Consider the following 13,171-nt stretch of genomic DNA (forward strand, 5'->3'; position numbering starts at 1 on the left):
ATAGGCACAGCGGTGGTAAAGTGGGGGAAGGGTCACTCAGTTCTCCCTTTTACTGAGTATGTGTGAAGACAGATGCCCTCCCGCCTTCCTGAGCTCCCTTCTGAAAAGGGACAAAGACCTCATTTGCCCTTCATTTCTACTGCTTCTGAGCATTTTTTCCCCCTCTGAGAATGGTGCTTTTCAACTCTGGAAGCACATTAAAATCAAACTGGGAGCTTTTTTAAAAATACAGATGTGTGAGACTCTCACTAGACCAATTACATCAGGCTCTCAGAGACTGGGATGCAGCCAGGAGTATGGTTTAAAAGCTACTCCGGTGATTCTAATAGGCAGCCAATGTTGAGAACCACTGGTCTTCTGGGTGAAGAGATGCAAGAGGAGGAACTGAATTTCAAATCAACTGTAGACGATTAGATGGAAGGGCTCCTGGACTGTTAGTTTAAGTCTTCCCTTGGGCAGACAGGAAGTTGAGTCATGGGGGCTGCGTCTCTCCCAGGGTCCAGAGTATGATCGGTGATGAGAGGGACTGGAGAAGACGCAGCCTCCTGGCTGTGTTCCCACGCTCACCCCACCCTGCAGCCCTGCAGGCTCACCACACTTAAGTTGTTGTGGTAAAATCTGCAGAGAAAGGAGTTAGAAACCACTGTTTTAAGTGACGTTTCGACCACCTCTTCACCTTTTCATTGCACTTGACGCTTGATGAAGATTCTTCTCGTTCTTGATTTCACTTGATTCTGGCAAAGACCTCGTGCAGAAGGCCAGGACTGTATTTTTATTTCTATCCCGTGTATGTGAGAATCTTCTCCAGGTCAGTTAGGCACAATGTGGCGGATCTAGGCTCATAATCCGGGTCTTGCAAGGCCGCCCTTTTTCTTTGCCACAGCCCTGACCACACACAACTCCTGCCTGGTTGGCAAGTGTGGGCACAGGGAGGGAAGGACTGCCTGCCCACAGACGGAGAGGCAGAACTGGGTACTCGCAGCCTTGGCAGCAGAGAAGCCACATGGTGTCAGGTGAGAGCTTTGGCATCAGATGACCTGGGTACAGATCCAGGCCTGAGACTGGATGAGGGACTGTGTTTCTCCATGAGAGAAATAGAGGGAACCAAATCACAAAGTGCCTGACTCCCAGGAGGTGCTCAGTAAATGACGGCTATGATCATATTAATGTCCAGAGAGTTTGGGGGCCGGGTACAGGTGGCCAAAACCGGGTCAATGGTCACTGCCTGTTTTTAAAACAGGTTAAAGGCAGGGAAACTTAATAACAGGAAACTGTGACATATCCTCATCAAGTTAATCATTTCCTATTCTATTGGGAAAGCTGGTGATTAACTCTATGGGTGGTTCTCCTGGCAGTGGTTTAAAAGAAAGCCATGTGAGAATCCTAAGTTTTCAATAATTAACAGGGTGCTTATAGCTTGCACTTATAGCTTTCCATCCTTGTCTCCTGACTCCGGATCTCCAGATGTTTGATCAGAATTTAACAGTGCTAAGATTGAGGATCCAGGCAGCCCTCTGCTCTAAACGTTCCCAGTTGCCTTCATTGACTTCTTTGAAGAAAAATCATTGAGGGGACTTCGTGAATCCAAAAGATACAGGATTTACTCACAGAAACTTTACCAAGGATTGTTTGAACCAATGAAAACACAAAACCAGAGAACCTCGCCTCACCTACCCTGAAATTTGATGGATGGTTTTATCCAAGATTTTCAGATATGATGATAAGCAAGTATTAAGTTTTGAAACCTGTAAGTCATTTTCTCAAAACATTCAGTTGAATGTAAGAACATATTCTTGTGTTTAGAATCTAAAATAAAATAGCATCAAGTTTTGAGGCTGCAGAGTAAAAATGTGTTAGCCAAGAAATGCTGCCCAGCTCCATCCCATGGTGCATGTTTTGGGCATTTTGGTTATTCCTTCAATGCCCAGCATCACTGTGTAAATGAAAGTGATCACCTTCTATAATGGATAATAGGTTAGGAGGAAAATGGACAGCGAGCCAGCCTGGGCTATAGCAGTGGATTAAGAGAAAGAACCTGTCAAAGTCTGGAGGTGTCCTGGACTGAGTGAAGATGCTGCATGAGAAAGTCACAGATACAGCAGTTAGGAAAAAACATGGCTCTTGTTGGCACAGGGCAGAGAGCTAGCCCTTAGGAGCAAGCATGCTTCTAGGCATAGGAGGCCTGCATTAGCTAAGAGCATCTAATTTCTTCAGTGATTGGAATTGGTTAGAAAAGCTAGAAGCAGAAGCCAAATGATGGGGCTTCCCTGGTAGCTCAGACGGTCAAGAATCTGCCTACAACGCAGGAGACCCAAGTTTGATCCCTGAGTCATGAAGAACCCCTGGAGAAGGGAATGGCAACCCATTCCTGTATTCTTGCCTGGAGAATTCCATGGACAGAGGAACCTGGAGGGCTGCTAGTCTGTGGAGTCACAAAAAGTCAGACACAACTGAGCAACTAACACATCACATCATCATTGGAAGCCAAATGGCAATGCAAAACCTGAAGGACTTCTCATCCAGTGAAAGTAAAAAAATGAAAGTGGAAGTCGCTAAGTCATGTCTGACTCTTTGTGACCGCACGGACTATCCAGTCCATGGAATTCTCTAGGCCAGAAGACTGGAGCCTTTCCCTTCTCCAGGGGATCTTCCCAACCCAGGGACTGAACCCAGATCTCCCGCATTGCAGGCGGATTCTTTACCACCTGAGCCACAAGGGAAGCCCTGTCATCCAGAGAGGCCCCCAAAGTCCCAGGTTTGGCTTCCTAGTATTTATTGAGCACCTACTATGTGTCAGACTCTTTTCTAAGTGCTCTGCCCACACTATATTATTCTCTTTTTACATCAGGTATGATAGACAGTAGATAATATCCAGTGTTCCCATTTTCAGGTTAAAAAATGAGGATGCAGAGGGTAAGTAGCATGCCCAGGGGCTCACAGCTAGTGAATCAGGAGCTGGTTTCAGCCAAGGACATCTGACTCGGGAACCTTCTTCACCATTATGCCATGCTGCCTCCTACATAATTAGCTGGTTTCTGGGGTTCCACTTTGGGAGGGTATAGAAGAAGTCTGGGGTCAAGGGCTGCATCTGACCTCCTTAGCATCTGACATTTCTAAGGATCCTCTACGGAATCAATTCATCCACTAAAAGTATAGACTCCTGGGGAAGCCAGTTTCCACTTTAGGAGATTAGAATTCAGCAGGTCTGCCATGAGGTCTGCAAATCTGCATCAGTCTGCAGGTCTTTCAGAGCTTCAGCCCAGGTCCCCTGCTCTGAGTAGGGCTGTGATTCTGTTGCCCAAGCAGTCATTGTGCCCTGATGGCGATTCTGGCCCCAAAGTCACACACCAGTGGACTTTTCCAGTTTTACTCTGGGAAACTGAACAGAGTCCAGCTGTTTATAGAAGCACCACCCACATGGGGAAATGAACATAATACAACTTGTGAAAGGAGGACCACATTGATTTTTGGCCACTGAATCTCAAAGTCAGGTGGAAATTTCAGTTGAAGTTTCAAATGATGAAGACTCAAAGAGGAGTTAGTCATGACCCAGAGCAAGCAGAATCTATACCTGACCACAGTTGCTCTCACTTACAGCTAATAAGATAACTGCTATCCTTGACCTTCTTCCAAGCCCTTCCATTTGTGTGTCTCTCCAAACTCATCACTCTGCCCTCTACATGCTTAGTGAATTAGAGTCGTCCCTTGCGTCTTCTACTTGAAGTTGTATCTAGGATGATCCATTTCGTTTTCCCCTAGGAAAGAAATAAAAAATACAAATGAGAGATATTGACTTGATAGAAAATGACTTCCCTAGTGGTTCAGTGGTTAAGACTCTGCGCTTCCACTGCAGGGGGCAGGCACAGTTCCCAGATCCCTGGTCTGGGAACTCAGATCCACATGCCGTGCGGTGCAACCTAAATAAATAAAAATACTTAAAAAAAAAAAGACTTTGAAAAACTGTTAAATATCTGGTGCTGTGAAGAGGGTGGTAAGAATTCCAACATTTTGTAAAAGTAACTGGTGTAAGTTAAAACTTCATGTACCTGTAGATACTGCAAAAGACATTTCCATTTGGGGACTCCATCAATAAAAATAAAAGCAAGGGTGATTAGTGCAGTATTGTTTGCAATGGGGAAAACTCTAAACAGACTAGATCAGTAGATATTGGTTGAGCAGAACTGGAGCCCCCGCACTGTGGAATAGCATGCAAGAATCTGGAAAACTCGTTCATGTCCATATGCACCAGTCTGGAGGGAAGTCCATAAGATAGTGTTAAGTGATGAATTGCATAAAATTAGGAGAGAAAATTTTATTAAAGAAAAAGAAAATGCTTTGTCCAAGCATAGAGAAAGGCATAGAAAGAGACACACTAAGCATTGTAATACAGATTTTTTCAAGTAGGTGAGATTAGGGGGCAGTTAATAATTTTTTCCTTATGATGGTTGGGAGGTTTCAAGGGCAAATTTTACTTTTGCGATTAAAAAGAAGAGCCCTGTGGAATCCCAGCTGTGCTCTCCTTAGAGAACGCACTTCCTCCCTGTTATAATCCTGCATCCTTGCCTCCCTTCCCCTTAGAACCTCGCTTTCCGTTTGGTCACAACATCACCTCTTTCCTCCTGGCCCAACCCTAGCCTAACCCGGAGAGGCAACAGCTCAGGTGGGAAAGCTCATTTGGAAATGGGCCATTTCATTCTATGCTTTATTCATTCTGTCTGCTTGCGGATGGTGGGGTGGGTGGGGATGTTGGCTTGGGACCATTGTCCTGCGACCTGGAGAGGATGGTCTGTTGCCCTTCCTAGATCTACATGTCATGGTTTCGTGCTGCTTTGTCAAATGTCAAATGTGTGAATGTATCTTTCAGAACAGCCATTTTTCTGACTTCATGGACAAACAAACCGGGTATGTCACTAGGAACCTGCTGGCAACCCCCATCGTGATGGGCAAGGAGGTTCTTGCTGTGTTTATGGCAGTTAACAAAGTAGACGCGTCTGAATTTTCCAAACAGGATGAAGAGGTAATGCTAACCCTGGGCATCCCTTCCGACGCTCAGTAAATTTATTTGTTGTGTAACTGAAAGATGTCACACCTAATTTGTTTTTCTCCGCCATCTGTAGGTCTTTTCCAAATACCTCAGCTTTGTTTCTATCATCCTAAAGCTTCATCACACCAACTACCTGTACAATATTGAATCCCGAAGAAGTCAGGTAAAGAGAAGGTGACAGTGACTATTTCATGCTGACCTGTTTGACAAAAAGACCCCCAGAGGCGACAAGCGCAGATCCTTGTAACCACGCCCTGTGGATCAGATCCCCAGACTTCCATTCCCGGTGTCCTCTTGTGGCCCCCTCCCCGTCACCTTCCTGCCCCTCTATCTGTAGGCACAACTGGCTTGCTTTCTTCAGTCTAGTCCTGGGCAGCTGTGGTTTCTTCCTCTTTGAGGTGGCGATGATAATTACAGTCCTTACCCCACGTGGTTGCTGTGAGTATTAAATGGTCACTAGATGAATTAGTTCACATAAAGCTCTCAGCAGAGCTGTGTATTCCTGGTACGTAGTAAAGATGCTACATTGAGAAGCAAATCGCTCCTCTGTTGCCTCCTTGAGCCAGAGGGATAAAGAACAGCACTGGTAGCCAGGATACCTGAGTTGAACTACTCTGTGGACCTTGGTTTCTTCATCAGTACAATGGTGGGAGGGTGGTTGGGATAGAGGACTTCCAAGGCCCTGGCCCGTGCTAACTGTCCAGGGCAGGTAACCTTTGACTAGCTCAGGACACATGGAAGGAGGCAGGTGGCTTTCTTCCCACAAGGGCCAGCAGTAGCCAGTGGGCCCCCAGTACTGGACCCTCTGCCTAGGAACTGCCTCTGCATTTGTGTTAGATTACTTGCCCTTTGGAGCCAAAACATTTTGGACATGGTCATGGCTTTCATAAACACACGGCTTTGCAAAAGGTCTGCTCATCATCCCACCCTGAGACTCTCGGTAGTTTGTTCAACACGTACATATGCAAAAATGGAATTGCATTGTTTGCTCACATGTGTTCCTTTTATTTGATGCATCTCCTGTTTTCTTCTGACTAATGCTCCTCTTCATACTGTATTTCATTTTGATTGTTTTCTTTGTAATACCTACTTTCAGATTCTTATGTGGTCAGCCAACAAAGTATTTGAAGAGCTCACAGATGTTGAGCGACAGTTTCACAAAGCGCTCTACACTGTCAGAACATACCTGAACTGCGAACGATACTCCATTGGGCTTCTGGACATGACCAAGGAGAAGGTCACTGTTCCATATGTTTTGTCTCCCCTACCACCGGCTATAAAATGCACATCACATGAGATGCAACCCATTAAAAAATGGATACACTATGTGAACTACCGATATAGATCTTAAGAATCAGTCCCAAGAAAGTATGGTACTTTCATCTTTTATATAAAGTCAACTTAAAAATCATCAATTACATTTTACATGGAAAAGAAGAAGGGAAAGTGAACTTTTTGGAGTAAAAAAGTATCTAGACTTGGCTTTTCCATTTCCTAGCTCTATGTGTCTTCAACAAGTCTTTTTTTCTTTTTAAAAAATTAATTAGTAGACCATATTCTTTTAGAGTATTTTTAGGTTTACAGAAAAAAATGAGCAGGAAGTTCAGAGAGTTTCCATACATGTTCTTTTCCTTCCTCTTGCCCTTCCTCCTTCTAACTATGTGTCAGGGTAGGTGCTCTGTATTATTCATTTAATCCACATAATGACTCTGTAATACGCATTTTGTTATTGTCTCCGTTTTACAGATTTAAAAGATTGACTTGTTTACAGTCACAAGTTCATAAACAGCATTACTGAAAAAGAGATTTAAAATTCCAGAATTATAAATTAACATAAAATATGCAAACCAATGGCACTCAGATATGGTAGGTAACAGGACAGTTTGCTTAATAGTGTTTAAATATATTTGCCTTCAGGAATTCTATGATGAGTGGCCAGTCAAGCTTGGAGAAGTCGAGCCTTACAAAGGTCCAAAGACACCAGATGGCAGAGTGAGTGCAGACATCTTTGTTGATGATATCTGTGCCTGGTTTTAGCAGCTGTGTGTAAAGGAAAGAGCGCTGGCCCAAGAAGGACTGGGCTCTAGTCCTGGGACTTCCTGGAGGACCTTAGAGAAGCAGAAAGCACTGGACAAGGAGTTTGAGGTTCAAGTTTCAGCTCTGCCCCAACCAGCTGGGTTGCCCTTGCCTTCACTCGTTTAACTTCTCAGTTGTCTTTTCTGTGACACTAGGGTTTGGTGGATCAGTGCTTCTCCACAGGGAGGGAGCATTAGAGCCTCCTGCATAGTTTTTAAAACACACTGTGCCCAGGCCTTTCTTCTGACATGCTGGACTGGGATCTGCAGACAAAGGTTGGCTTAGATTTACTTTCCCCCTTGATTGCAAGTTTCATAGGAAGCTTGTTCCACCACCATATCCCCAGAATACAGGAAAGGGAAGGCAGGGGACGGAATGTGTAGGTTCTTCATCTGCCCAAAGAAGCAGAGAGACTAGTTCTCAAGTCCCTTCCAGCTTTGACAACGTATTCACAGAATCCTGCTTCTTAGGCACCCATTCAGAGTGCTGGAAGGGGTAAGTGCACTGTGCAGCTGGGAAGGGAAAACACTGGCTGAGGTTGAGAAATCCCATGATTTGTTCTATGGAAGTATTAGTCCGATATGTCTGGACAACAGAAATTAAAAGAAAACCGAAGGTTCTCCTAGAAGTTGTTAGGGTGTATTCAGCTTTCTAAAATTAGTTCAGCTGTTTTGTTCATATGATAAGTGGTCAAAACAATTTCTAGTTTTATTGTAAGCTTGTAATTAGGACATGAGGAGCTTGGTAATTTATGTTATGTGAAGAAATGTGGTTGGGAAATAAAATATTTAAATTAAAAAAAAGTTCATTAAGGAAAAAAGTTTGGGAGGTAAGATTTTTCTCATATTCTCTCTCTTTCCTCTTAGGAAGTCATCTTTTATAAAATCATCGATTACATTTTACATGGAAAAGAAGAGATCAAAGTCATTCCGTGAGTTTTGCCATGAAGCAGCTGCAGGAGTTGCCTTTTAATGTTTGTATTCAGTGCATTTCTTTGCATAGCGATGATTTTATTTTCTTCTCATCTTCCTCAAGGACACCTCCCATGGACCACTGGACTCTCGTTAGTGGGTTGCCAACATACGTCGCTGAAAATGGATTTGTAAGTTATTGAACAAATTTGAATCTTAAGTAATATTGGATGAAACTCTCATTAGCTAAGAGATAGGAACAATTGCCGGAGAAGGCAATGGCAACCCACTCCAGTACTCTTGCCTGGAAAATCCCATGGACGGAGGAGCCTGGTAGGCTGCAGTTCATGGGGTCGCAAACAGTCAGACACAACTGAGTGACTTCACTTTCACTTTTCACTTTCATGCATTGGAGAAGGAAATGGCAACCCACTCCAGTGTTCTTGCCTGGAGAATCCCAGGGATGGTGGGGCCTGGTGGGCTGCCGTCTATGGGGTCGCACAGAGTTGGACACGACTGAAGCGACTTAGCAGCAGCAGCAGCAGCAGCAGGAACAGTTGCGAAGGCAAGAATGCACCAGGTAAGGGTAAGATGGCCACTTTGGCACAGGACACAGGAAAGAAGAATCTTGGCAGTTGGAATGTATGTGAACTAGAAACTCCTCGACTCCGCAAGAAAATATTTAGTCAACACAAGAAAGACAGATCCATCTCCCAGCCTCTTATTCTGCAGCCACACAAATTTCAGACATCCTTGTAGCTCATGACTATGATTCATGCTGGGTTTAATTTGACCTTAAATATAGTTCCCCTTGGTCACGACTTTTGAAACTCGGAAAATTACTGACAAAAAGAAAAAATATATAAGGAAAGGACTTTGCCATTGATTGCAATGCAAAATGCATTGAGTTGATAGTGGAGGTGAAGATTTTTGCTCTGGTCTCTCATGTGGGGCGGGGGTGTGGTGGGGGGGAAGAGTAGGCCAGGTCTGGCTGAGAGAGGTCAGGGGTGGGAAGACAACAAACAAGAGGTCTCTGGTGGGTCCCATAGACCTCAAGGTCAGGGGACCAGTAGCTTTCCCACTTGGCCTTGACCATACTCTCCTTCCTTTTCATGGCTGACTTCTCTCCCTAGTTGGGCTTCTCCACCATCTGTGTCATTTGTTTGGCATCAAGATACCTCCCTGCAAGAATGTTCCTTGTTTTTTACGTTTCTTTATGTTGGCATCTTTCCTTTCCCCCTTCAAACTCAAGTTTCCAAAAAACTATTTTTATAGCATGTATTTGCATGGTTGTTTTTCCTTTAGTGTTGTCATTGTGTTCATGCATCTTCATTATTTAGTAAATGAGCATGTGAATTACAGTGACTTAGGGGTCACAGGGGAAGTGAAACAAAATTTAGGTTGTTTAATGTTTTTTCTTTTACTGTGACAAATTTGCCTCTGCTTAGTGTGAATATTTCTGGATTCAGAATGGTGACAGAGTAAGGAAAATTCTGTTGTGACTGCAAGGTAATCTTTCTATGTAGTGATGCTTTACCCTAGGGTTTCAGGGAGGATGCCTAATTCTGGGCTTGTTGGTTACCGGACAAAGTGGCCTCACCAAGTGACATGATCTCGTAGTGCAGAGACATGTTGAAGGGGAAGAAAAGAAAAAGGAGAGACAATTTTATGTCTTTTAAGAGTAATTAGCAATATATACCAACAAATATTATGAAATAATTGAAAAAAATTATTATTATTTTTTTTTGCCGAACCGCACGGCTTGCCTGGATCTTAGTTCCTGACCAGAAACTGAACCTGATCCCCGACAATGAAAGTGTGGAGTGCTAACCACTGGACCACCAGGGAATTCCCGTTTTTTTTATATATAACTGAACTATTTTTAAATGTCATTCCTGGCCTGGTGGTACTGACCAAAGTATTCCAATTCATTCCTAACTGAATCCACAGATACCACAATTTTTCAGCCTCACTGAAATAGCCAAGTAGCTTGGCCCTTGGCTTCTGTCCTTTGGTTTCCTAGCAGCCCATCTATCAAACTCCATTTGGGGTTTTTATCAAGTTTGATATTCCCAAAGTTGCCACAGGTGGTATAAAGGAATTTATGCACCACTTAAAATTTTTTTTATTGGAGTATAGTTGATTTACAATGTATTTGTTAGTCTCTGCCAGACAGCAAAGTGAATCAGTTATACTTGTACATGCATCCATTCTTTTTTAGATTCTTTTCCCATATAGGTCATTACAGAGTATTTGAGTAGAGTTCCCTGTGCTATACAGAGGGTCCCTGGTACCTATTTTATATATGTGTGCTCAGTTGCTCTGTCATGTCTGACTGCCATCCCATAGACTGTAGCCTGCCAGGCTCCTCTGTCCATGGAATTTTCCAGGCAAGACTACTAGGGTGGGTTGCCATCCCTCTTTCAGGGGATCTTCCCAACCCAGGGATGGAACCCACATCTCTTGCAAATCCTGCATTAAGAGGCAGATTCTTTACCACGGTGCCACCCGGGAAGCCCTATTTTACACATAGTAGAGTGTATATGTTAATCCCAACCTCCCAATTTATCTCCACCCCATAACCATAAATTTGATTTTTACATCTGTGACTCTATTTCTATTTTGTAAATAAGTTCATTTGTACTATTTAGATTCCACATATCAGCAATATCATATGATACCTGTCGTTTTCTGTCTTATTTCACTTAGTATTATAATTTCCTGGTCCATCCGTGTTGCTGCAAATGGCATTTTTCTTTTGCCCCACTTTTTAAGCACTTCTTCTCTCCTAGATGTTTCCCAGGTAAAGATTTTATTGTCCAAAAATCAATTTGGAGAAAACTAACGCACCAAAGTTTAATCCTACACAAGCTTTTGACACCTAAGTCATGAGCACTCTTTCAGGAGTGCAAAATTATATCAGTTAAGCACTTAACTTGTAGCTTGCAAAGATGGAAACTTCCAAGTTACAGATGTTCTGACTTTGATGAGGATATTTAACCATGAGCCTGATAGTTATCTAAAGAATTCTCTTTGTTGGAAGAAAAAAGTTTATAATAATAAGTTTGTCATCCCTGATGACTTCAATAAAAGGAGGAAAAATTAGAACATGAGAGAAAAGATCTTCCCAAATACAGAACTTCAGGGACTCATGAGAAATCCAAAGTATTAACTCCCAGAATGTTCATCAAGTAGCTAGAAATAGTGATGAGAAAAAACAAGGATGGGAAAATTAGTCTCAGTTTTTTCTAGTTGTTTTAACTGGAAGAATAAACCTAAAGCTAATTAGATGGAATTAATTCCTTCCCATTAAAATTGCAGTATTTTTAGGGTAATATCATTGAGATTAAAAAGCAGATCAATTGAAAATTTGGGAGAAATAATAAACAAATGGGGGAGAAGGCAATGGCACCCCACTCCAGTACCCTTGCCTGGAAAATCTCATGGACAGAGGAGCCTGGTAGGCTGCAGTCCATGGAGTCGCTAGGAGTCAGACATGACTGAGCGACTTCACTTTCACTTTTCACTTTCATGCATTGGAGAAGGAAATGGCAACCCATTCCAGTGTTCTTGCCTGGAGAATCCCATGGACGGAGAAGCCTGGTAGGCTGCAGTCCATGGGGTCGCACAGAGTCGGATGCAACTGAAGTGACTTAGCAGCAGCAGCAGCAATGCAACAAAAGCCAACTCATTGAATGGTTCATTTGCCAAGTCATCAATTTGCCATGTAACCAATTTGCCAGAATCGATTCCAAAAGCTGTGGAGGATTTTTTTCCCCCAGATTTTGTTTCTATCACAGATTCACTGCTTTTGCTTTACTGCTGCCTTTCACCTCTCAGCTCCTGCCCTCAGCCCCACCCCTGACGTTATCCTTTCTGCTGGCAGCCCAAGACTGATGGCAAACTCGTGTAAATCTAGTGTAAGGCTGCTGCTGCTGCTGCTAAGTCGCTTCAGTTGTGTCCGACTCTGTGCGACCCCATAGACGGCAGCCCACCAGGCTCCCCCGTCCCTGGGATTCTCCAGGCACGAATACTGGAGTGGGTTGCCATTTCCTTCTCCAATGCATGAAAGTGAAAAGTGAAAGGGAAGTCGCTCAGTTGTGTCCGACACTTAGCGACCCCATGGACTGCAGCCCACCAGGCTCCTCTGTCCATGGGATTTTCCAGGCAAGAGTACTGGAGTGGGGTGCCATTGCCTTCTCCGCTAGTGTAAGGCATTTCTCATCAAATCACTCATTAGACAAATTAGCATTCCCAAAATGATTTTCAGAGGACTGACCTTGAGCCATTTTGGGAGACTCCAGAATTTGGGTGAACATACATCCCAGTTTGTACGGGACAACCTCCCTTTACAGTGTTGTCCTTGTGAGTTTTTAAGTCTCTCCTTTCACTCCCAGATGTGTCACCCTGTGCTATATATTTCAAAAGGCAGGATCTGTTAAAAACATAATTTCTGTGTATAGAACAGGATTTCTCAAACTTGTGGACTCTACTGACATTGTGGGCTAGTTCTTTGCAGTGAGGAGCTGTCCTTTACACTGTAGGGGTTTTAGCAGCCTCCCTGCCCATTAGATGCTAGTCGCACCACCCTGCCTGTGAGAATCCAAACGTCTCAGAAGTTGCTAAATGTCCTCAGGAGGATAATATACCCCTGACTGAGAAGCACTGGTCTAGAGGATGATATCAAACATTTCAGCAGACCCAGCCAGAGCAGCGCCATTCCTGGGGGCCACTTGTGGGTGATATGACGGTGGGTTCTAGTAAAGAGAGCAAACGGCCCTGACTCAGGATCCCTGGGTGCCATGACTCAGTCCGGCTTTGGGCAAATCCCATGGCAAATCCTTGACCTTGGGCAAATCCCTTGATGTGTCTGGGTTTTAACATCATCATCTGTAATAAGAGGTTGTTGACTTATTTAAGAAATGAAACACTAAAAAATCTTTAATAATAATAAAAATGATCTGGAGTTTTAATTGTAATTATGATGTTCCTCCAAATTGCTTGAAACTTTTCCATTTAGCTTTTCAAACTTTTCCCTTGATGTTTTTTTCACAACCCCTTGTTATAAAGGCAGGCTTTTGGATGAGCTATCCCAGAGGCCCTTCAGTTGGACCTCGCTGAATTTAGGGAACACGTGCCC

At 43.5% G+C, this 13,171-nt stretch overlaps 1 protein-coding gene across 3 annotated transcripts in view; it reads left to right on the forward strand.

Moving 5' to 3' along the window:
* The window catches only part of PDE6C (phosphodiesterase 6C), a 53,540-nt gene that overhangs the window by 2,245 nt on the left and 38,124 nt on the right, over positions 1 to 13,171 (forward strand). For all 3 annotated transcript variants that reach the window (XM_025274330.3, XM_025274329.3, XM_006043488.4), the window contains exons 2-7: positions 4,865 to 5,017; positions 5,118 to 5,207; positions 6,141 to 6,281; positions 6,962 to 7,036; positions 7,987 to 8,051; positions 8,156 to 8,222. In XM_025274330.3, the coding sequence (XP_025130115.1) occupies positions 4,865 to 5,017; positions 5,118 to 5,207; positions 6,141 to 6,281; positions 6,962 to 7,036; positions 7,987 to 8,051; positions 8,156 to 8,222 (591 nt within the window). The remainder of the gene's footprint in view (positions 1 to 4,864; positions 5,018 to 5,117; positions 5,208 to 6,140; positions 6,282 to 6,961; positions 7,037 to 7,986; positions 8,052 to 8,155; positions 8,223 to 13,171) is intronic.

Source organism: Bubalus bubalis, chromosome 23 (genome assembly GCF_019923935.1).
Source record: "Bubalus bubalis isolate 160015118507 breed Murrah chromosome 23, NDDB_SH_1, whole genome shotgun sequence".
Lineage (NCBI taxonomy): Eukaryota > Metazoa > Chordata > Mammalia > Artiodactyla > Bovidae > Bubalus > Bubalus bubalis.